The sequence below is a fragment of the Dermacentor albipictus genome, chromosome 4 (genome assembly GCF_038994185.2).
Source record: "Dermacentor albipictus isolate Rhodes 1998 colony chromosome 4, USDA_Dalb.pri_finalv2, whole genome shotgun sequence".
NCBI classification, from domain to species: Eukaryota; Metazoa; Arthropoda; class Arachnida; order Ixodida; family Ixodidae; genus Dermacentor; species Dermacentor albipictus.
Genome location: NC_091824.1, coordinates 42,631,977 through 42,657,702, shown reverse-complemented (window position 1 = coordinate 42,657,702; position 25,726 = coordinate 42,631,977). Strand labels below are relative to the sequence as shown.

General features: G+C 44.2%; 1 protein-coding gene across 1 annotated transcript in view; it reads right to left on the bottom strand.

Annotated features, from left to right (window-relative positions):
- Positions 1-25,726, bottom strand: part of LOC135907135 (atrial natriuretic peptide receptor 1-like) — an 82,247-nt gene that overhangs the window by 36,672 nt on the left and 19,849 nt on the right. Inside the window, exons 5-12 of the mRNA XM_065438788.2 lie at positions 25,583-25,660; positions 23,797-23,901; positions 23,324-23,395; positions 22,961-23,114; positions 20,435-20,611; positions 10,347-10,515; positions 3,423-3,572; positions 1,957-2,080 (exon numbers count right to left, since the gene is read on the bottom strand). Coding sequence (XP_065294860.1) covers positions 1,957-2,080; positions 3,423-3,572; positions 10,347-10,515; positions 20,435-20,611; positions 22,961-23,114; positions 23,324-23,395; positions 23,797-23,901; positions 25,583-25,660 — 1,029 coding nt within the window. The remainder of the gene's footprint in view (positions 1-1,956; positions 2,081-3,422; positions 3,573-10,346; positions 10,516-20,434; positions 20,612-22,960; positions 23,115-23,323; positions 23,396-23,796; positions 23,902-25,582; positions 25,661-25,726) is intronic.

Below are 25,726 nucleotides of genomic sequence, written 5' to 3'. Positions count from 1 at the left end.
TTTATCCCCACTGTTGTTTATAATCTATATGGTGAGGAAGGAAAGGGCGTTACAAGAAAGTAATATCGGATTATAATCTCTCATACAAACACGCGAGTACAGTAGTAGAGCATCAGCTTCCAGGTTTGTTTCATACGGCCGACATTGTGGTGCTAGCTAACAAGCAAGGTGATATGCAACGTCCAGCTGCTATCAGTGGACAGGAAGGCGAGAATGTTGGTCTGAAATTTAGCGTTAAGAAATCAGGTATTATGATATTCCATAAAAACAGTGAACAGACAGTGTCGATACAGAGCCAGGAAACACCTTTCGTGAAAGGATCTAAATACCTTGGTATACTGGTAAACTAAGGCAATATATATATATGGAAACGCAGGAAAAAACAATAACGCTGAAGGGGAAGAGAAATGCAGCCATAATGAAGCACAGAGCGCTATGGGGATACAATAGGTACGAGGTGCTCCGGGGTATGTGGAAAGATGTTATAGTTCCAGGACTTACTTTTAGAAATGCGGTTGTGCGGTTGAAATCAGGGGTACAATCAGGACTCGATGAGAACCAAAGGTCAATGGGACGCCTCGCATTGGGCGCTCACAGGAAGACTACAAATGAAGGTGTATAGGGTGATATGGGCGGGACAAATTTTGAAGTGAGGGAAGCTCAAAGTAAGATTGATTACGAATAACGACTGAGGAAAATGGAAGATAGTAAATGGGCTGTGAGTGTGTTGAAGTATTCGCACAGGAATAACATTGAAATCTCAGTAGACGAAAAGAAATAGAAAGGTTACCAGCAAGTATGCGGCCTGTAGGCTGAGCAACACAGCAATAAAGAACGTTAAGCGGAAAGTCAGAGATGCTGAGATAATCGCATGGATGGTGGCAATGGAAAAGAAACCTGCTATGAGTAACTACTTATGAAGAAAAAACGAAATCACGAAAGAAACAATTGATGACAACTCAAAGGTAAGCTCTTTACTTTTCGAAGCGAGATCAGGATGCCTTAGAACACTCACTTATAAAGCGAGATACAACAAGCAAGATGAAGCATGTGCTTGCTGCGGTAAAGCTGGGTAAACGATGTAGCATGTTTTGTTAGAATGTGAAGATATCTAACAAGCGGTCGATTTAGGACCCTCTGATCTCTTTGAAGCTCTTGGGTCCAGGGAGAGTAGAGGGAAAGTACACATGAGCGCAATAGAGAATTGTAAGAGGCGGTTGAAATATTGGTGGAAGAAAAGGAGACAAACGACAAACGGAAGCGTAGAAAAACAAGGTTCCCAATAAGGGTTCAAAGCGTATTCGTGTCTTTTTTCGTCTGGTTTCTTCACTGCACCACCGCTAGTAAAACTTCAAAGTTTAAGACCACTATTTTCATTTGCAGAGTTAGTTTTGCGACACCCAGTAATTTCAAAAGCATGAGTACAGCAGGGCGAAATAAGTATCGAGAATAAACTAAATAAATAGTTCGCCCATTGTTGCAACAGGCTAGTTGCATCGAAAGGGGCGGGAAAGATGATCATGCTTTAATCTTGCCCGTGAATATTTAACAAATTTGACGTATTATTTAATTATTTACGCAACTACTTGAGGAAGTATTTAACGAAGCTGAAAAAGCAGGATAACACCAGATGCTTTTGGCTCTGCCACCGCCTGAGGGAAACTGGAAGTCACGATGTAACTGACGGAGAGCCTTCTCGGAGTCTTTGACGGCGTTCAGGCCAGCTTACGATGACTTGAAGGAACTCTGAAAACTTTAACGACAGATAAAGATTGCGTTCAAAAAATCTTGCGAGCCTTTTGGAGATGGCTCTTGGCTGACGCTGCGCCTGTTGAATGACACCCGAGAATAATATGCATTCGTCTCCTAAATTTTTGCGCATGTGTGTATGTGATCACCTTGTTTTGAGCATAACAAGTGTTGAGGCTCTGGCAGCATGCTTCGCCTAGCGCTCACCTGCATCGGGTTGCTGTCCGCGGAGAGCGACGTGAATCCGACAATGTCGCTGAAGAAAATCGTGACAGACTCGAATGACTCTGGCTGCACGTGCGAACCCTTTTTGAGTTCGTCGGCCACGTACCTGCACGAGGAATGAAATGATAATCGTACCACACATCTCACTCAGCTGACATGCTGTGCAAACAAATGCTGCGGATTGGATGCCTTGCCTTCGTTGTAATAAGTGGAAAGTATTTAGAACGCGCTGACGAATCGAGACGAGGTGCGTAGGATAACGCGAGTATATATTGCAGTGTTCGTTTTCGGAACTATTTAAAACTACAATATAAAGAATAAAGAACAGAACGCACAAGGAAACCCATTTACAAAATTTATGCATCATATGTTTACAGAAGTAACTGTTAACGGAAACTTATTTTGCGTGTTTATTTCATCATTTAAGTAAACGTGAAAAAAGGCAGAAGGTCAAAGCTTTTCCGCTTGATGAGGCTTTTCCTAATACGTAGAAGTGCTAGAATCACAAATGACTGAACGTACACCCGGTAATGAATAATTGTACGACTCGAAATAAAATAAATGGCTGACCACACTTTCTGGTGAACTACCTAGAGGGATTTTTTTTTTTGTTTACTGCAACTAAAGCAATTAAAGTGATACGTATGTGCAACAAATAAAGCAACTGTAGCTTACGCTTAGGATGTAAAACGTATTCTGAGCATCTAAATCTAGCTTTCACGGTACTTGTGAATCTGAGGTGCGCACATTCTAAGTCGGTGCTAAAAAAGCGCCGCACCAATATGCCACCACACAAAAAAAAAACTTTGCTTTTTAAGTTCAGGAAGTCGCCGCGCCGGTTCAGTCGCTGTGCAATTGTGCTTCTGAGCCCGAGGTCACGTGTTCGGCTCCTTAAGACGGCGGCCGCATTGAGATAGGGGCCCGATGAAAAAAAAAAAGAAAATTAGTGTGCGGATCTTTGAGTACACAATAAGGAGCAGAATTAGCGAAAACAATCCGGAGCCCCCAAGCCCCTTGTGTTGCCTTGGTACGCTAAGCCGAATCAATTGACCAGTGAGTAAGTAAATCAATCGACCAATGCCTGTATTTCTTCAGCAAGGTCCACACTAAATGATCCAAGTCATCTATTACAGCCACGATGTGACTGAAGAACTGTAGACTACGTTTGTACGCGTCAACACCTGTCGGTGCGGACTAGGTCTTACGACGTGGCAGTTGTAAAGCCTCAAATTCAGAGTTGAGTCTACTTCAAATGTGAACACTGGGTTGGTGAACCGCAATTTATTGCAATCTAGATATTACATGAAGGGGCTGCGGATTTCTGTACGTCTCGTCTGATGCTTCCTAGCAGACCGTCCCTTAAGATAAAGTTGAGAAACTTGCTATGTCCGCTCTATTATTAGTGGTCCTTTAAGGAGTGAATGGCTTAAAACAGAGCTGGTTCTTACTTGGGCAGCAGTTGATAGAGCAGTTCATCCGTGCGCTTCTTCTCTTCCAAGAGAGACTGCGTTTTCTCTTCCACCAGTGACTCCAAGTTGTTTGCGTATTGCTCCATCCGCTGTAGCAGGTTGTCGAAGAAGTTCTTGCTCGACAGTCCTCTAGAAACAGGGAGGCATGGCAGAACTTGCTATTGTTGATGTTCTTCGTCAAAAGCCAAACTGTAATGATGCTTATATTCAGCGGTGCGTTCAACGTAATCCAACTTTGTCTGTGGTCCCTTCACTAAGAGTGCACTGGTTTCGAATACCGTGTGCTGCTATACAGTGCTGGTGTAAACTGTGCTGGCAGACAGGGTGCCAGCAATTGTACTTTCCTCTTTCTGTTGCCTGTGTTATTTGGTGCGCTGCCCAAGAAATGGACATGTTCTAACTCATCCACTTTTCTATTGTTCTACCATAGTCTCCAAAACTTGCAATGGGTAAACGAAAAGCTAGAGCTCATTTTGGTTGATTCGTAGCTAGCAGGGCACGCCCACTCATGAATGCACTCACGCTCATTTCACAGTCGAAAGTATGAGGATCTTGGTGGATCGGATAGGAAGGATTATAAATTTTATGAAACGCTCACGCGGGCTGTGAGAGTGTGGATGTGAATTCAAGTTTTTATGCGTGTTCGCTAGTGTGACGTGAATGCTAATCAGGAGTGTTTCAGAATGATTTGCCGTTCCAGCCAAATAGCCACTATCGCGCCACCTTCCGCTCTAGCGAAGAATTAAGGTTCATCGTGTGAACCTTTTAGATCTTACAGTGCGAGGCACTAGTAATTGTAATTTGCGATGGGAAGTGTTAGGATGTAGGTTTTCAAAATGCAGTGCCACGTAAGACACCAGAAGAAAGTACCTTCCTCACGGTACCTAACCTATTGCACGCCTCCCTTATGCCCTAGACATCATTGACTCTCGTCAAGATTCCCTCATGTAGGAGAGTAGAAGCAAACGAATGCCAGAATACTAGTATTTGAATTTGAAATAATGAACTTTATACAACACCATAGGTTTCAGCGTTTCGCTTCACCCCAAAGGGAACCACGAGGCATAAGAGTGCGCGACTAAAAATGCAAAACTGAATGAAGTATGCATTGAACGCTGAATTCAACGTAATACAGTGAAAGCTCGTTAATTCGAACTTCAATAATTCGAATTTATGGATAATTCGAACTGTACGATTTGGTCCGGCCAAGCTCCACAGAAGTCTATGTATAAAAAAGTTCGTTAATTCGAACGCGAGAAGGTTCCCTCACGGATAATTCGAACTACGCTCGCCTGGCACACGGCCAGAGAAACGCGCCTACTGCCTACACACAAGGCAGTATTGCCTCCGAAACGGAGAGAACGGCGAGAGAAGGCAAAATCGGAAAAAAATCTAACCGACGCGGGGTCAGCCAGAAGGCAGCGGCCGCCTCTCCGTTCTACGTAACCTCCGAAACTTCTAGCCCGTTGCGAATCTTGGAGGCTTTGCAAATCTTGTACAGCTGCTAATGTTGTGCGGAGATGGCACGGCAAGCGCCAAAACACAGCGAATCAAGTACGTCGCAGCTGCGGTTGCAATCAAGAACCAACGAATCAGGGCCTTCGCCACCTTCACATCTTCAGCGTCTTTGTCTCGGCAGTCTTCATCAGCTGTGCACCTCTGTTTTCAGCTTAGGAGGTATCGGCCGTCGCGATTCATTCTGATGGTGTTAAGCCTCGGCTAACGTTCGTTTCGGTGGACATCGGTGGTGTGGCACAGTCGGACCCAGAGCTTCGACTTGATCACTTTCTGACACGCCAAATTTCTGACATGCCCTACTGCTTCCAAATCGCAGTGTACTGTTGCTTTCCTTCACTTTCGTTAGTTCGAACTTTCGTTAATTCGAACTGAAGCGGCTTCCCCTTGCGGTTCGAATTAACGAGCTTTTACTGTAAAACTTTGTCCGTGGTCATATACGTGGCATTCACTTGTAGAGGAAGCTCTCAGCGGGAATATAATGTTAAGGCAAGAGATACGTCCTCGCAATTGCCTCTCGTGAAACGTTGCCGCCACGTCTCGCCACCACTGGTGTATTTGGTTTGTGAACATAGAAGACTGCATTAAATTCCCAAAGATGGCAAAACTTAAAATCGTGTTATATTAGTATAGACCTTTGTTGCACGAAAGGAACCAAAATGTGCGAAAATACGACTTTTGCGATGATAGACGATGATCTCATCGGCGCCACGATTCTGCCACGAACTTGAGCTCGAGCTCAATGTGTCGTGTGGGAAAATTTGATCCAAGGAACTAGCGCTGCTAGGCAAGGTATGTCCACTCGAATATTCAAAAGGCGTGCAATCCATGCATCATCAAAATTGTACTAGTACTTCAGAATTGCTGCAGCCGTCTCATAAGGCTAATTCATGCTAGGCAAAGAGAAATAAAAATAAAAAAATGAAATGCTGTAGTGTTCACACCGGCCATGTGCTGCCAAACATGCCAACGTCAGTATTAATTCGATCATTAACTCTGCAGGACTGCGTACAGCGAAATGCGGAAATGTCAAGTGTGACAAGGCCTCTAGGGTATCAACTGCGGTAGCTCGCTTGCCCGAGCTTTTTCGGCTTGGCAAACGGAATTTCGATCGAAAGGAACCTAGGTCCTTCATCTCCGTCAGATATTCAACGCTCGACAAAGCTGCAACGCGCATCGCTATTGCAAGTCGCCTGCGTTTGAGCAAATATGAAACAAAGGAAAGAAAAGAAAGACATCCATAATTTTATGTGTGCCGCATTCTGTCGTCTCTAAAGCCCCTTCGCCTTTTGCTTAAGACAATTCGCATGGATGCACCTCCACAAAATTGTGCTCTTTGAGGATGCATATCATTATATCAAACTTCGAAAAAACGACGATGCGTGGCAATCTTAGTTGAAGTCAGGTGGTATCCCAACTATAGCCCAGTCTCACACATTGGGTCATGTACAGCCTTGTTCAAACGTCTCTCTGGCCCCAAGGTGCACGCCCACATCGACTTAGTCTCCTGTAGTGTGCCTGTAACAATGTTGCCTGGAAACTTTCGATAACCACCTGTACCTTTCTTGCTCGTCATGTACTGTGGACATATACACAAGGAGCCTATCGATATAGGGCATTCTCTCCGACAGTTATCCATTCGATTGACTGCAGTGGCTCGGTAACATAGCATTTTACCTCCTGAGTACAAGGTCCCGGGTTCACTTCTATCTATCTATCTATCTATCTATCTATCTATCTATCTATCTATCTATCTATCTATCTATCTATCTATCTATCTATCTATCTATCTATCTATCTATCTATCTATCTATCTATCTATCTATCTATCTATCTATCTATCTATCTATCTATCTATCTATCTATCTATCTATCTATCTATCTATCTATCTATCTATCTATCTATCTATCTATCTATCTATCTATCTATCTATCTATCTATCTATCTATCTATCTATCTATCTATCTATCTATCTATCTATCTATCTATCTATCTATCTATCTATCTATCTATCTATCTAATCTATCTATCTATCTATCTATCTATCTATCTATCTATCTATCTATCTATCTATCTATCTATCTATCTATCTATCTATCTATCTATCTATCTATCTATCTATCTATCTATCTATCTATCTATTATTCAATCAATGAAAGTAGTAATTATCGAACAGCCGTATTTTCCCATTTCCACATTTCCTCTTTTCCACATTTCGCGCCCACAACTTGAAGTGTCACGCCGGGCAATATCTCCAGCTTCTCACTCGCTCTCTCATCCCTCGGCTTTATTGTGCTACGCGCAGGGCGTAATAACAGTGCCTCCTTGTTCCCCTTATGGCAGAAAATGAAAGCGTAACTTTTTTCGCGGAATCGCTACGCAAAACAATGTTGCACACGTCTCGCATTATATTTACTTCCGAGGTGCTTCTCCGCATTCACGGTGCAGCACAAAAGTAAATATTCTCTGCGCAGCAAAGTGAACACTCGTAGCAAGTTGATTCAAGTCTTGTCACGGTAATTGAACACGCTTGCCAGCGGGTCACTGTGGGCACCGGTGCGTCAACGCCTAAATTAATACCGTTGCAAGCGACAGCACGTAAAGTGAATGACAAATATTATTCGGCGCAGTAAAGAAGACTCTTCAAGTTGACGTTTACTTTCTGTTCTTGCGCATTTACCGAACGCTCTTCGCTCTTTCTCATCGTTAACTTGCGTGCAGCCCCCAACTCCCAAGCCTCGTTGCCTCTGTAATCAAATTAGCGGCAAAAGTAACTATGTCCCTCGCATAGGCGCGCCTAGTCCATTTGACTTTGTTCTAGCTATTAGGTATTGGGCGAGGGGGAGGGGGCGCAAGTGCCTCCTCGCACACTCGCTTCCCAGTGCCTTACTCAATACAGCAATGGCAAGCCGGCGTCCTTCGACACATGATTATAGCAAGAAATTGATACTAATACAATTGCGCATGAACAGGTGGTGCATTGCCGCGATAAAATTGTTTCATCTTCGAGGTTTCGTTCGTGTACTCGCACAAACTGCAAGGATAAAATGAAAAAAAAAAAGAAAACGCACTTAGTTGCATTCCTGGTGATTGCATTGCTAGCAGTCACGTGTTTATGTGATTGGTTCTGTGGTTAACGGAAAGAGGAAAAAGAAAAAGAAAAGCATGAAATAAGAATATTGACCTGAGTGACATGATTCCCTGTGCGTGTGTTTGATAGGCAGAAAGCAAATATAGACAAAGAAACACAAAGACAAGCGAATGGCCGAAAAAAAGAAGCTAGCCGCGAGGGCACGCTGGACAGCTGCTCATATGATGATTCCGCGTAACGTGCCTATGCGCCAAAGAAACTAACGTACTGACGCCAGCCGTAGTGAGAGCCAAAAGAGAAACGCCACCGTGCCCGGCTTAATTCGGTGACAGTCTTTCTGAATTAGTTTGGACAGCCGATATATGCAACATTAACGTTATTGAGACTAGAGTAATTTAATCACCTTGGCGCGGAACTCGCGTTTCGTCATTCATTCTCGCGAGGAAAAACAGAAAATAAAACAGAAACCTTAATTTTCATGAAATGCCAACGTTCACGCTGCCTTCTATCAGAAGTCACCCGATTAAAATAAAACAATAATAATATGAAGTAGCGACGAGCCCTGTGGAAACGAGGCCAGTGGTTTTCTGGTTTGTAGTCAAGTAAAAACTATGTTTTCACTGCCGTGAAAATCTTTTAATAAATACCATTAACCCATTTTTAAGTTGCCCAGTCACGCTGGACATAGGGAAAGTAATGAGGCCCGTCAGCCACCCCTGAAAGACCGATTCCTAAGAAGCTAACTTTTTTCTGCAACTCTTTCGAAGGTGTACTTCACGATTATTCTAGCTTTGAACTGAAACATCAGCAGGCTGTCGCAGCAGACGCGTCGTCTGTCAGAGAAGAGTTTTTATCTTTGGAAGGTCGTGTTCGTCGGATAGAGTATTGCCTTCTCTGGGTTCCGAAATGCGTTCATTGACAACACCACACTCTCAAAGTATCTGTGGCATACAGTGCCCCGCAGAAATTGCCATACCTGAATAGTTGACGTATGGCAATTGTTGACGTATGACGCGTATGTTCACTGAATGTTCGAGTGTGCATGTGGTGGTGTTATCTCTACTATGACATTCGCAGTTCTTGCCTTCTATGTATTAGAGAAAAAAAATTCTGCATAGCCACTTAAGACTGCTTATGTGTGGCCATGCGAAGGCATTACACCGTTTGTAGACCTCGGAACGCCGTGAACGCGCCCATGTTATACATTCGTGACGTGGCACCACCTCCTCCCCATTGACTGCACCATCACGTGCCCAATGACGCAAGCACTAGGCCACACCTTTAGTCAGCCGGAACCATGAAGCCGAGAGGGGAAGCGGGCTCATCTCGCACCCAGGAGGCCCGGCTGCGATTCCCACCTAGGCCGAAATTTACCAAATTTCCTTTCAAAGCCATTAATTTAATTTGTTTACAGGAACCTTCCTGAGAACTTTGACAATGCGAGCATTTCTCGACGTGTTTTACAGCGAAGCTCTATATTGCTAGTCGATTCGTCCATCCGCCTGCCACCTGTATGCCGAAAGCTCCTCCGGTGCAACCCCATGCACATGCGCGAAAAAAAAAGAGAAAGAGAAGAGCGTGATGGGATGCACCATTAGTTACGTCGTTGTTCATCGTCGCAGCCGAGCGCGCGCACAGCAGTTTCTCTCGGGCTCCGAAATGGTTAGGCCACGCGCCATGCGTACTCCTGAGGAGCAGGCAGCTTTCTATCAGCAACGCAGCGAGCATAACTGGTAACGAGCTCGTGTACGCCATGCCGATGCTGCAGCCGGAGCACAAGAACCGGGGCCGCACGTTTCAGCTTCGCTGGTTAAACATCTGTACAGCTTGCTTCGACGGTGCTTTTAAGTCATCCACGTGAGCGCAGTTTACACTGTCTCCTGGATCGGCCCACTTTTTTCATCAGGCCATCTCCGAGGTAAGCTTAATTTGCTATTGCATTGTTATACAGGACTAGCCTACCTTACTCGGCAAAAGCTGTACGAGCAGACATACCAAACCCCCGGGAAAGAGGCATAGAAAGCTGCGCCTTAATAAATGCCTGGTGGTCATTTATTCCACAGAGGATATCGGGCACCGTTTTTTTTTTGAACGTGTAATTTTGTAGCGAAAAGCGCCACCCCCCTACACGCGTGTAAGTGCGGTGTAGATGGGGCTACATACAAGCCAATTCGTGACATGAGTTCTGCCTTGAGCTATTCGGCAAGGCAAGCACCATCAGCAATGTTCAGTGAAATCCGCGAGGGTTCGTTTAAAAGGTACCAGAGATGTGCACCAAAAAAGTCCGGCTGCTTACTTGGTGATCTTCTTGACGGCGTGCCTAACTTCGGCGATGGTAGGCCTGTCCGAGGGAGCCTCGGCCCAGCAGGCGCGCATGAGACGTAGCATATCGGCGGGACACTCGTCGGGCGACACCTCGGGACGGAACGGCGGAGTCGTGCCCATCTTCACGCGGTCCAGGATCTCTGTAGCACGATTGACGTTTTGCGAATTGTGTGTATACATGGTGAAATAATGGTAACACAAGAAAACGCACACACAGAATACAAAACAAAGCACTTGTTGATTCTAGTATTGAAAGTTATGATTAAGTATATTCAAAGAGAGCGGAGTGCAGGAAATAGTGCGTTCCTTTTTGTCGGCATCACATTACAGGCTGCGACAGACATCGTAACTATGTAATCGTCATCAACGATTACCGCACTTATCAACAATGCTTCATTAATTAGCTTGTTTTTTTACATCAGATTAAAACATTTGCTTCAATGGAGCATTCTGTTTTCTAAATGGGCTTATCCCAGTGTACTTATGTCAACTAGCGGAGGCTCTGGTTCGTCTTAGGAATGAAATACAAACTCTATTGTCACGGATCTTAATGCTACATGATTTTCACCATGAGGTACCTTAACACTCTTCATGCAAAAGAACACTAAGTACCGACGAAAGTGCTAATTAAACAATTGCGTACATCGCAATTCACCATTATCTTGGCAGCAGCACGGTTTGAAAACGTCAATGCTGGCTTCACCATCACATCCCCACAACACCACCACCACCTTTACCACTATACTACTACTACTACTACTACTACTACTACTACTACTACTACTACTACTACTACTACTACTACTACTACTACTGTTAGTACTACTACTCCTGCTGCTGCCGCTGCTGCTACGCCTACTGCTACTTGAGTCCACTGCAGACATGGCTTGTGTTGGGCTGCTGAGCACGAGGTCGCGGAATCGAATCCTGGCCACGGCAGCCGCATTTCTATGGGGGCTAAATACGAAAACACCCGTGCACTTAGATTTAGGTGCACGTTAAAAAACTCCAGGTGGTCCAAATTTCCGCAGGCCCCCACTACGGCGTGCCTCATAATCAGAGTGCTTTTGGCACGTAAAACCCCATAATTCATTTTTTTAGGACATGGCTTGAGGATGAGTACTATATACTCAAATTTCCATAGTACACGTCACAGGAGACGTTCTGCTGACGCAGGACATATGTAAGTGACGATCTCTTAAGCAGGTATCTGTTCCATAGAAACCCTAATTAGACTAATGATAATTGCGATGGTAAGGATGGTTACTGGTGTCGCGCCATTTTTCACCAAATTTGGCGAAAAGGTATAGAACTGCGGCAGTATACGCTACACTTGGTATCCCACAGGATATTTTTTAGGCAGGAATGGGTCCAAGTCGTTTTCATGCCCGCCGCTGACACCAGTATCGGGTGGTGTGTCCGCGACAGCAAACCGAAAATGCTTTTGAGGGGTTTATAAAAACTGAAGAAAAATAATACGTGGGAAGTATGGCCCTACAGAATGACATTCAGAGGTTTCACCTCTCAGGCGAAAAAGCCTTTCTTGGCTCATGGAGAAGTATGTGCTAGCAGAGCTGACCGTCGGAGTGTCCACCGAAGCGTCATCACGCTATATGAAGACAGATTAAAGGCAAATTAAAGAATGAAAAATGATTCATAGTGACAATTAATGAATGATAACGTTATAATAGAGATTGGCAGAGGTTACTAATGAGTAGTAATAACTAATAATGACTTCAGTGACTTGGAATGACTAGTAATTACTATGAAATGACCAATATGTCTAACGACAACTTGGAACGACTACAATTGATTAGAAATGAGTAAGATACTTAGTAATGACCATTAATAGCTAATAATGACTGAAATGACTTGTAATGACTACTAATGACTACGAAACGAACAATATGTCTAACGACGAATTGAAACGATTACAATTGATTAAAATGACTAAAAATGCTTAGTAACGACCAGTAATGACTGAAATGACTTGTAATGACTACTGATGACTATGATATGACTAGTATGTCCAACGACAACTTCTAACGACTACAATTGCTTAAAGATGACTTCAAATGCTTAGTATAGTAATGACTAATAATGACGAAAAAACAAGTAAGACAAAGAAAGAAACAGAAGGAACGAAGAAAGAAGCAATATGTAAAGAGAAGAAGGAAAGAGAAGGGCAAAGAAGAGAACGAGGAACAGAACGAAGAAAAAAGAGGCGGAGAGAGAGGCGAATGATAAGAGGAGGAAGAGTAGGCTTTCGCCGTTCACCTTTTAAGAGAGATCTTAAGAGAGCCTATAATTTTTTTATGTATTACAGGGAGGAAAAGAAGCACTTACAATAGCACAAAAGACGCAGTAAGTCAGAAGTCAGCTGTTTTTAAACGCAACTCGAAGGAAAAATACCAGCGCAGACTGTCGCTAAAGCGCTCATATTTTCAGCGGCGTATGCAGGCTGGAAAAGTTAGGAGTGGTGGAGATGTAGAAGCGGTTCCCGGAAGAGGGTCTCAGCTGTTCGCCATAGCTCTATATTCCCATCAACAATTCTACCGATGCTACAGCCGAGAAGTATACTACTACTAGAGAGTAAGATAACGTAGATACCTGCAATGACTTGCTGGTGCCACGCTCTGCAGAATCAGCCCTCAGGTAAAGTGACTCCAACGAAGCAAGTGGTAATATACAAAAAGCAGGATATGCAATGGATATGAACGGGTACAATCAGAAAGGGTTTCAACCGGGTTGGCGCGCTCTGTTGACCTGGTTGTTGACCTGGTTGACCGCTCTGTTGTTGCGCAAATATTCTTGCATTTTTCTGTGTGGTGAAAGTTGTGAACATCTTGCTTTCCAGGTCGTGTTCGGACCATCTAGCTGTACGAGCATCGTATTGGCTATAGTGTCTGTGTTGGCCTCGCATCCTATGTCACCCTCGCTGCAGCGAGTGCCATGTAACAAAAAGAAAAAAAAAGTGCTCAAGTGTCTAGCGTGGTCGATACTTTTGATGCCGTTCCTGAATGGCTTCCGCTTCTGGATGCTTGTGTTTGCTTGCCCTTTTTTTGAAAATTTTCTTTGGGCTCTGTAAATAGCGTGCGTTTTTTGTTCGTGTGTTTGTCTAAATGTATTTTAGTAATGTTCGCAGTACATTAATGACATTATTTCCATGCAATAAAGCAAAAGAAAGTCACCAGTATCTAAAACACCTGACTGCTAACTTGTGTGGCTGGAGTTCAAATCCACACGGGGCACAGAGTAATTTTTTTTCTTTGCTGATTTTATTTCTTTATAAACTTCTCTCAAAACACTATGGTATTTCTTCGGCGGACACCGTCGCCAGTGGCGGACATAAAGTTACTAGAGGAATGAGCCCACAGAAGCTGTTGCTGTAAAGCCCATGACATAGCACGCTCGAATGAAGAAGAGATTTGTGACCTTTAATATGACGAAATATTGAGAGGGCGGATGCTCTTATGCAGTGGCGCTTGTTGAGACGTCATAAATGACCTTCGTATAGTTTAATGCAATCCCAAAGGACGTATATTGACGTTTTTATTGGGAGTTGCCACTTATCCTGCAATTCCACGGGGTGGACACAGGTTAAATGTCAATAGACGTTCCGTACTTCGTAACACACAGGCCTGCTCGCATGATGCCTACACAGCGATACTGACAGCGCCTCAGGGTGACGGAAACTGTCGCAGGTATGGAAAGTATGGATATGCTTGCATGTGAAACAGTGCATATTTTTCACCTCTTTCATGAAATACAGAAGTGAGCGTTTGCTCTCGTGTATCAAATCCAGCAAAGTCGTCACATCCATTACATCAACTTAGCATCTACATAGCTGTATATATATATATATATATATATATATATATATATATATATATATATATATATATATATATATGTACATATAAAGCTATGTAGATGCTAAGTTGATGCAATGGATGTGACGACTTTGCTGGATTTGATACACGAGAGCAAACGCTCACTTCTGTATATATATATAAATATATATATATATATATATATATATATATATATATATATATATATATATATATATATATATATATATATATATTAGTCATATAATGAGAAGCCAACAAACACTGACACCAAGTACAACATAGGCGAAATTGCATGTGCTTAATAAATGAAATAAAGTAATGCTAAATTAATGGAAATTAAAGTGGATGAAAAAACAACTTGCCGCAGGTGGGAACCGAACCCACAACCTTCGCATGTCGCGTGCGATGCTCTACCAATTGAGCTACCGCGGCGGCGTTTCCCCATCCACTTTCTTGGATATTTATGTGTACTAGTAGAACCCTGGGAGTGTTAGCCAGCGCCCCCACTCACAGACCTTGGCGGCGGACGTGGAACGTCTTTTTTGCCGCAGGCGTCACGAGAACGTGATCTTTTCGGGTGAAGGCAACTGGTCAATAAACCCACATATGCTACCTGAAGGCATCAATGTTGCCGGATTCGAGACCCTCGTTATGTAATAAACGAGAAGAAAGGGGGTTAACCGAAGGACCCGATATTTATTAGTGATATAATGAGAAGCCAACAAACACTGACACCAAGTACAACATAGGGGAAATTGCATGTGCTTAATAAATGAAATAAAGTAATGATAAATTAATGGAAATTAAAGTGGATGAAAAAACAACTTGCCGCAGGTGGGAACCGAACCCACAACCTTCGCATGTCGCGTGCGATGCTCTACCAATTGAGCTACCGCGGCGGCGTTTCCCCATCCACTTTCTTGGATATTTATGTGTACTAGTAGAACCCTGGGAGTGTTAGCCAGCGCCCCCACTCACAGACCTTGGCGGCGGACGTGGAACGTCTTTCGAGACGTTCCACGTCCGAGACGTTGCAACTTGCAACTTTCTTATTGAACTGTCATAAAGCAAACGCTGATGTGGAAGCCTTGGTCATACTGCGATCATTGTTTCTCTGATATCTTCATCAGTTATTCCAACAAACCATTCTGCTCGCTCAGCAGTTGTAATGACTTGCTCAACCGTAAAACAACTGCCGGCAATGTGACTAAACTGCCCCCCCCCCCCAAAAAAAAGAAAAAAGAAAACGGGGCTGGACCGCAATAGCGAAGACTTGCACCAACAGTCGTTCAGTGATGCTGCTTCCCCCTGGCGTGCTGTTTCATTCATGGCTGAGGTCCCACGCTGGGTAAACACCTCCCACGGAAAGAGTCTGAGCCGGTTGCTAGTCATTGATTGTGCCACCGAGAATAGCTGGCATCGCCGCAACGTTTATCTTTGCTCTATACATGGGTGACAAGCATATGGGTGTCGGAAATATGGGACGGCGCACCGCAGACGTCCTCCAAATGCATTCGCCGTCAAAACAAGCTGATATGCCGATGCTTCGCGCCGGCCTGGACAAGCGGCAACACAGCACGTGGCAGATACGAGTGCAAATGCACATCGTTAAGATGTTGTCGGAGCAGACAAACGATAAGGTGGGCGCTCAACAAAAGAGCGTATTATGGCATAAGCGGTGGCGTTCAAATGTGTCATTTTTGTCTCTTACGACTATCCTTGAATGACATATCGATCCTGCGTGTCTGTTTTTTCTTCGAAATGTTATAAGCCCGAAATGGCTGGTTTTTCTTCTGATAATATCAAAAATTAGTCGGTCAGCCGCCTTCATGGGACTGTAGTGGCGCTGGCTAACACTCCTATGGATAGCTTACACACACGCGCGCACGCAAATACTCGTACGCAACGCACACAAGCCTAAAGTTGGGCAGTTGAACTGAAGCACAGCTGTGCCCCTATATGAGTTGGTGGGGCAACTTGAGGTTATGCGTAGGTTATGCTTCCGTCCATCAATAGCATGAATGTTGTCTTTGTCAAATTTTTCTATTCCGTTTCGCTTCATTAAAATAATGAAATCTTCATCGTGAACATGTATAATCCTCTCGTTTCAATACGTACAAAGACAAAAAAAGACAGTTTGTTGATCCAGTGCTTTTCTCGGCTTCATTATGCGACGCCTCGGTAGAGTGCGTATCAAGCGAACCCTATGCGAATGCAGTCTTGAAATATCCCAGTTGTGCTTTCTAGCCAATATTATTCCATAATGTATGTGCCCATGCTATAGTTCGGGAAAGTGGCGCGGAGAATACGGTAATAATTTCGTGTATTGCACCGTGGAACAGTTCCAAAATCCAATGAATTTTTAATTGCGATATGCGCCTAGAATGATATGTATAGGCTACTATGCGCAACATAGTAAAATGAGTTTAACTTTTGTTGCATCGATCTGATTGCGTCGTTGTCACGAAATTCAGCTTGCTCATTTTTCTTACTGCCACATTACGGAAATCCATTCCTGAATGCTCGAACACGGTAGGATTATTACAGCGATTCATAAAATGCAACCTTCGCACGTACTTCGTCTTGAAACTGAAATAGGTTCAACTTCAATTTCAAGGCGTGATACATTCGTCGTGCATAGCATTTTGTTTACGTGAAATCCGCGGTAAAATTCACACCGCTGGTGATCGATGAATTGCGTTTCAGCAGAGTTTCCGCGGTGGCCAATCTGAGCAGCAATACGTAACCCACTTTCGCATATATATTTCTTTGAATATCAGTGATGTATTCGCTACGGCGTCAAAGGCGCGAGAGCTTGAGTTTTGCCGCTATTTAAAAAGAAGGAAGCTGCTGAAACCGAAACGACGGGCTCTTTGAATTTGATCCGCGGGAAACATGAAAGCGCTCCGGAACACCCCAAAACAGTTTACGTGATGGAATAAACACTAGCTTTTTTTGTTGTTGTTATTTTGAATCATTTCTTGAGCGATGTTCGGCTGTCATTGCAAAATTACATTTAGAAATCATGATCGCGTTCGTTCACGATTATTTTGAATTGGATGCCCGCTACTGGGAAAGTGCAAAACAAATTCGCTATGATCTGAAATGACCCACGTTCTCGTTTTCATAGAACTGCCGTAATTTTCGCAGTACAGTATGCGGCCATTATATGTCTAAGTATTGAAATTTCGCGTAGTGCCGACTACCTATGGGAGGAGAGTATAAATTACTTAGGTCATTAGTATCTTAGGAAGAGTTGAAGAAAAAAGATACCGTGTTCCCACTGACCCTGCAACTTTACACGGCGGTAAATCAGGCTGCGTGATTAGCTCAACATTGATGGTCACTCGGCGCATGCAATATTTTCCACTGATACTGGCCTCTGTCCACCTGCAAGCGAATATTGCTCGCTTGACATGCGTGACTTGTTTTGTTCCGGTAATCTGGAAGAATGTTACTTGGGCAGGCTTTAGTGTTGACTTCAATACGGTTTGAATAAAAACACAGGTCCTTATACGGATAGAAAACATTTTTTTCCCTTTTGCACACCGACAGTGTAATGTTTGCGAACAATCTTTAAAGAAAGAAAAGCTTATATTCAGTTACAATTCATCCCCGCAGATTGCGCAGCGGGTGATGACAATATTCTGGAATATGCGGTATATCTTGCAGGTAATGGGCAAGATGCATTCTACTTTTTGCTTCGGCGTCCGCGCTTTGCTTTGATGTGAACGAATATAAATTCGCTCAACGTTGATACACGGGAAGTGGTTCAAAGCTTTGCGATCGGCGCAAGACGGTAATTGACTGCTTATGTTGAGTTGATTTCCAGTTTTGAAGCTCCTTTATAGTGGTACACCCCCACGTCGTTTGGTAGAAATATTGCGCTTGATTTATTTGAACTTATGATTGACTTCAGATGGGGATCCCGTATTGAAGCAATGCAAATATATCGTTGCTTTTCGATTAATATAACTTTTTTCTTACAGTAAACGCACATGAAAACGGAAGACCTCACTGGCGATGGTTATGCGGGGTGCTGCCTCTTTTATTTTTTTTTTAATCGAGCAAATGTTTTCACAATTCCCGCATACAGCGCGATTCGGCCTGCTGTAGTGGATTACCTGAAGAGGAAGTAATGTTACTTACACCGTCAGTTGTAACCATTAGACTAGTTAAACCGATTCACAATTTCCTTACTAATTGTTCATGTTAGGGCACGTGTCGCAATTTCAAAATTGAAGCCGAGGGGCACTGTAGTCTGCTATCGTTAGCAGACATCCTGCCTAGAACAGCTTTTGAAGACGTGCTAAGAAATGTATTGGCGTTTCAGTTAAGATTGTCGTGAAGTGCGCTACTCAAGCTTTCGAGAACTGTTCACTCGAACGCCAGTGTATCCCGTAGTGCAATTTTGGCCAGATATTTCGGGAGCCTTGCCAGTTTCAAAATCTCTCATAAGGAAAAATGACTTCACTATGCGCCTCAGCTTCGATTCATCAGTCGCCAGCGTGCACCCTAGACGGAATTATTCCTAATTTGGGGCTAAATAATTAAAAGTTATTTAGTGAGTCTTTTTACTTAGCTATCTGTGCGTTGCAATTTTTCCTACCGGCAATTCCTTCAAATTCCTGAAATACCCCCGAGAAGATAAAACAGTGCCATTTTTCACAGGTGATTAAAAAAATAAAAAGGAATGAGAGAGGCGGTGAAATTAGAAATTCGTTTTTTAAAACTGATGCGAAATAAAGAGAGGTAAGAGTGGTAACTCGAGAAGTAATGAAGTCTATAAATCGTTAGTTCAATCTTGATGTTCTCTAGTCGATCTCCAGTTCGACCGGGGGGAAATTCCGTGGGAGAGCTTTTCCTTTATACGCATTAAAACCGCAAAGACGGCGAGGCTGGAATTTCTGATTAAAATTCCAGGACGACTTCTTTTTTCAACTGCGAAGCTGGCTTTTTATTTCGCGAAAGCAGTACGGGTGTGCTTTCCAGCTTTGTTGTAGCTTTGTTGTAGCTTTGTTGTAGCTGTGTTGTAGCTTTGTTCTTTCCACTTCATGAAAGCTTCCTCCGATTTGCCAGTGCCAGTACAACTAATTTGCTACACTCTAAGAAAAATGGGCACGGTAGCTTCTAACCAGCCGTCACAGCATTAACTGCAGTTGGTGACGGTGGACTTAGTAAATTTGCTAACTAAGCGTGGTCGTCGCCGTTACTTATGTGTTGGAAAAGCCATCAGCTCCAAATGCGACTAGTCCCACCGGATACGGAGCGTCTAGCATATGTGCTAGAACACATTTATCAGACCAACTCTGGAACAGGCCGTGGTATTCCAGCTTTGCATGGGGCAGCGCGACTTCCTCAGCGTCGGACAGCGTTCCACGCCATCTGCTTTTCACTGTTGTGCGGAGAAACTCAATTGTTCCTGGGGCGCAGCTGCCTGCGTAGAGTGGTCCGACCCTTAGCAGGCAGCAAAGTTCCAGCCACAAACGCCGACGGCTTTCCTACGGTTTCATTTCTTGCACTGCTGTCATGCGACGCCTTCAACGCCGCTGACGACACTGCTCATCGTGCCAGCGTGGTGAGATGCCTGGTATAGGTCAGGGTGGTGTTTATGCTCCGCAGCGCAAGTTGCATCGCCGGTTGCGTCGCGCCAAAACGTCGCCCGCGGTTATTGCTTGAACACGAACTTCCTCTTATGCACTTTTTATTTCCCTCCCCCTTTCCCCTTCAACCAGGGCCGGGTGGCAAACCAGGCCCAGTCCTGGCTAACCTCTCTGTCTTTCGCGTATCATTTTCCTCTATTTCCCGTCCAACCCGGCGTGGTAGCTTAGTGGCTTCGGCGGTGCCCTGTCAAGCTCGTAGTCACGTGTTTGACATTGTCCGGCGTGCTCGAATTTTGATGGGGGACGTATGGAAACACACGCGTATGCCTTGCACGTTAAAGAAGCCCAGGGGGTCAAATTTATTCCGGAGTACCCCGCTCCGACATGCATTATAATCACGTCGTGGTTTTGACATGCGAAACATCGGGGTTTAATTTCATTAACGCCGTCCGGAGAGGAGCGCGGCGCAATGCTATACACTGATATCGTTTAAAAAGCTTCGCACGTAGCGCGAAACTGTCCTACCTTTGCCGGTATGTTCGATGCACTTGGTGAAACTTATGCGGAACGAGAATATGAGTTTATGGAGGGGGGTGTACCTTCGGGTTCCATCACCGATCTGGTGCGGCCGATGCGCTCCAGTGACTCGTATGGTCCCGACCTGGTGATCACCTCTTGGAGGATTATAGCGAAGGCGTAGATGTCTCCCTTCTGCGACGAATGTTGCCGGGGTTCTTTGAGGCGCAGGAACTCTGGTGCAGTCCAGAACATGGACCCTGCAAGGAAATGCGAGTGTTAATAAATGGACTATGAAGTCAAACACTAAACCAGTTATGATTGATGCAGCGTTCTTTAAGTTCTATATTTCTGTTATCATTGCGGTAAAGTGGTCGATTATGAGAAAAGCAAATGAAGGTAAAAGTCTACCATTTCCTTTCTTCAAATTTCGCATCGAAGGCGCAATGCTGATGCGTTAATGTTACGTCAGCGATATGAAAGTATTTTTTGTTCCTTATGACTGATTAAAACTGATTAGCGCAATAGGAATGATGACAAAGAGAAAGCAAGTGCACAGGGCAAGTTCTTTTTGCAGTCTTTTTTTTTCTCTTTGCGTCACCGGCCCTTTTCTAACTGCGGTCATGATGGAGTTCAACCAGCTTGCCCTGTTTCACACCCTATTGCACTTTCTTTTTTCGTTTTTCAGCCGTAGTGCCCTTGCGATAAATGTTCTTCAAAGTTAGTAAGTTTGGTAATTGGCTGCTAGAGTAGAGCTTAGTCAATCGGTACCGATAAAAGAATTAACTTGTCGCGCGCCGACACCCCCAAAATGTATCAGATCAGGGCGGGCCGGTGCAGAAGCATCAAGTTGGCGTCGCCATGTGCCTTTCGGTTTGAGCGCTTTGTAGCTCGTGAAGCCTTTTTTCTCGGTAAGACTGGCGTTTCTTGGCATTGTAAAAGCGTAGTTTAGTAATAATGCTTCAGCTGTTTCTTCTCTTCAAGCAGAATTTTGTTTTGAACTAGTTAGTAGCTCTCGTCGAAGGACACCAAGCGCCGCGAAAAGGCGAGAACAGGTACACAAAGTTACGGGAGGCACGTTAATGCTCGAGAATAAATTGTTGCTTTTAGATGACGGACTTTATTTACGTTCATCACGTCATACGTCCCACTGCCATGTGGCAAATATAAGATATGCTATTTTTTTTTTCTTTTGACCAATTTAGTTTTTTTTTCTCTGCCGCCCGCGAGCTCCTCTCTCCCCGGGGAACCAAGCCGCTCACAACGTAGCTCGAGGACATACTTGCCGAGCAAGTGAGCCAGCCGAGCCAGGAACGAGAGGAGAGTGCATGGTGAGATACAAAGAAATCACCGATTACTATCGGCGGGAAACGGACCGGTACCCACAAGCTCATCCCGAGTCAACCAAGAAACAGGCGGTGGCCTGGCGCCTCCTGCATACAAACATGCATCCTAACCCGGTGGCCTGCAGCAGGTTCTATCCGGGACAATACAATCATCAGTGTAAACTATGTAAGGACAGTGCGGGTCTGCCACGTATTCCATGGGCATGCTCGAAGGCGGCTCCTTTCGTGGGCGGCAAAATTCAAACCCGGCAGCAATGGGAGACCATGCTGCTCGGCTCAGACGAGCTAGACCAGGTCTGAGCCGTCCACTTAGCCGAGCCAACCGCTCAGGCTCAGCGGTTCTCGGCCGTCTGCTAGGTGGAGGGAGGCTGCGTTCGCCCGTGTGATTGCTGGCGTCTGTAAATGTTGACTCTCTCTTGAGCTTTTGGTTGTATAGTGGTGGGCTGCGCTGAGTGTTTTTCGCGCAAAAAAGAAATTGAGCTGGTAGTTGGCGTATGTGTCCTACCATGTCGTGTTCCTTCATGCCCCACCGTGTTTCACTGCACGTCCTCTTTCGGCAAGTGTGTTTCTCTTTAGGTGCATGAAAGCGGCCAACTCTGGCCACCTTGTGCATCATTGACGCGCATTCACAAACAGTTACGCGATAGAACTTAGTTAAGTTAGGTTTTAACTTAATGATAAGCTTAGCTTTAAAATTAATCCGGATACCTCTATTACAATTCACCCTGCAGTTTTGGTATGTTGAACCCTACAACGGTACTTTCCAATTTTCGTGACTGGCACAATGCCAGCTATGGTACTTTCGATCACGAATACAAAGCACTCGAGAATTATAGGCGTTCATAATCTGGCAGGTGGTTAAGACTTGCTATTTTTATGTTGTGGCCAGAAGAATTGCAACAACCTTTCGCGAGTCCTCAGTTCTGGTGATGGACAATTCAGTATGCCCCCTGACTTACGTCGCATTTCGACCTTCTTAGTTTGCTTTAAGGCATATTATTAAGTTATTTTCTAGTTCGTCATTAGCACCATCGGTCATTTCTTAGATATAATAATGTTACATATTACATAAAAATTTTAATGGTAAAATTTTCATGTATAAAATGTCTAATTTCGTCCTCCGGTAGAGGACCAGATGCAATCAAACACGCATTATTTGATGCACTAATCACGTGAGAAATGAAAGCACATCTAGCAATAAGAAAAAAGATATGCCTGAACATTTTACTCCTAATAACATAATACTTCCAGACTCTCACTTACTCGGATTTTCGTCTTCAGGTTCAGGCAGTTGTGCGTGGAGATGCCGCAGCCCATAGTCGGACAGCTTTACCACGAATCGTCCGTCCACTATACATTTTGTGCTCTTCAACCTCCCATGGAATTGGATGGCAGTGGCGTGAAGGTAGTGCAGTCCCTGTAAACAGGTACAAAATTGGTGTGTCAATGCAGTATAAGTTGATAAAGAATTCGTTTACGAACACTACGAAAAAATTTACAAGCAAAAACAAAATTGCGCGAAGTAAAGCGTTTATGAGGAATGAATGCATGCCTTATACATATCTAAGAAATCACGGCTGAATTAGTCAAGCTTCGCTTATCGGAATAAAATGTTCACGGTCTCACCTCAACGATGTCCGTAATCATGGAACACTTGAACATCCAGTCGATGTTGATTTCTTCGTTTTCGAGCATGTCCTTTGAGAGGGAGTATAAGGAAAGTTTGCGTTCAGCACAGGCCCTAATGTTAAAGATCCCGATGGTGTTCACAGCGCACGCATACTAAGAAAAAAAAAGAAAAGACGTGATATTAAGAGCTTCTACTCCGCGTGCTTTCTCTCTGCGCCTGTCACCAGGTTATACGAGCACAACCCTTCGCCCGAACTCCGACCTCCACTCAGGCTTCTCCTACATGCGGCATCGCTTCTATACCAGCGGTGGTTCGGAATGACTTTCATGAAGGCCTAAATTACATTGATATGAATGAATGACAGCGCTGTGAGCGACGCATTTTACACTCACGAATGCTAAGCAACCGATTAAGTACTGTTGAAGAAACAAGGCATGGTCGAAGAGACGACTAAGCAGCGCTGACTCACCCTTAAACTTCCTCGCGTGCACAGTTCTGTGATGATCGAAACATTGGGCTCTTCCAAGCAAAGACCCACGAAGCGAACGAGGTTCTCGTGCGTGAGGTCATGGATCTGTAAAGCACAACGGCGACAGAGTATATGTGTTTCCGAAAAGGGGAATCATACAATGCGTCCAATTTACTCCATAGAGAGGGAGGAAAAAAAGAACAAACATTTTTAACGACACTGTGTGCAAGGTGTGGAGAAGAGCTATAAAAAAGATAATATACAGAATCAGCAAAATGAAGGGGATAAGTGGGAGAGATAGAGACTAGAAGTAAAAGTGGGAGCAGGGACGTTAACCAGAACAATATCTCGTTAGCTAATCTAATCTGGGGGTGGCTAAAAATAATACAAGGCGTTGTAACCGTTAACCGTTGGTAACCGTTAGATTGCATCCGAATGGTGAAGAAAGGCGCTTAAGGCCTTGTGGCTGTGATTTTTGAAGAAATCTCCCAAGTGGAGGGATGAAGCATAAGAGAGATTCTGTAAGGAGCCCTTAAATAAATGGTATATCGCTGCCAAAGGCGAGCGGTAATCTGTGTAGCCAGAGCACAAGTTTAAACCCGGACGCCCACACACCATTCCACGTCAAGGAAAGTTAGTGCTTTGTTCAACTTTATTTCTGGGTACGGAGAATACATTCATGGGAAAAACGATGAGTTGAACTGAATTAAATTTGAATGGAGTAACGTATTTGCGTTGCATTTCATCAATAATTCCTTTTCTCAACTTACACACAAATGAAAAATCGCTTCAGCTTATCGAAAATGCTACTATAGGCCTTGAGTTATGTTTTCCGCGCTTAAGTCAGGATATCGAGGGACCAACAAAGCGTATCAAAATTATGTGCTGGGCTAAGTCAGGGTAATAAAGGAGGTCCCATAGTTTCGGACATGCACAGAAATTGTGAGACCTAACATGTCTTGAATATTACAAGTCGTGTTCTCACTGGAGCAATGGACATTGAAATATTCATTTTTTTTTCTGACCGATATAACTGATGTTGTGCTACTTTTACAGTTGTATAAAGAAGACTCGTGCTTCTCGCACATTTGCGTTCAAGAAGCGATTTACTCGTCACGTGGCCACAGCCCGGATTGCTGTGCTTTCAGTTTCATATTCTGGGTAGAATCTATCTGAGGGATTACGCAATCGTCAAGGGCTTTTCGTTTGACACAAGGCGCTCATAATTTTAAAGTGAAGCTTCCTTTGCGAAACCTTGCGGTATTTGCTGATCACGACTGCTGCCACTGTCGTGCTGAAAAAGCAGCGTGCACCAAGCCGCCGATTACCTACGAGAGCACGCACACACACTGCAGATTTGCTTTTAGAGCATAGGCCACAAGATTGTAAAGGGGCGAAGTAATTCTCAGCCTTATAAGTGTCCTTCACGTTCTGCGCGCCTTTCTTCGCAATCATTCCCTCGATAAACGTCAAGCGTCGCCTTGGTCCTCCTGACGTCACTGCATCTACATCGTGCGGCCTGAACCCGCCTGGGTTGCCGCTTGCATCCCGGCAAAGCATTGCGAACCTTGAATATCGCGCGAGGATAAACAATATACAACGATAAAGTTGTCGCCTGTGCAGTGCGCAGACATGTAGTACATGGCATCAGCTTACGGGTGTCATGGCATCAATGGTTCTTATCGCATTTAGTTTGATAGCATCTTAATAACCGCTGCACGAGAGCTTCGCTTCACATGGAGTCCGACACGCTCGATAAATTAACCTGCGTAATTTTCTCGCTCACCATTTTGATCTCCGCGAGGAGCTGCCGGTTCACGTGAATCTTCTTGACGTTCAGCGGCTTTATGGCCACTCGTATTCCCTGTTGCGGTGTTCCCAAGAAGAGAGAATACAAATTCCACTATAGGTTCAGCGTTGGACGTTCCGG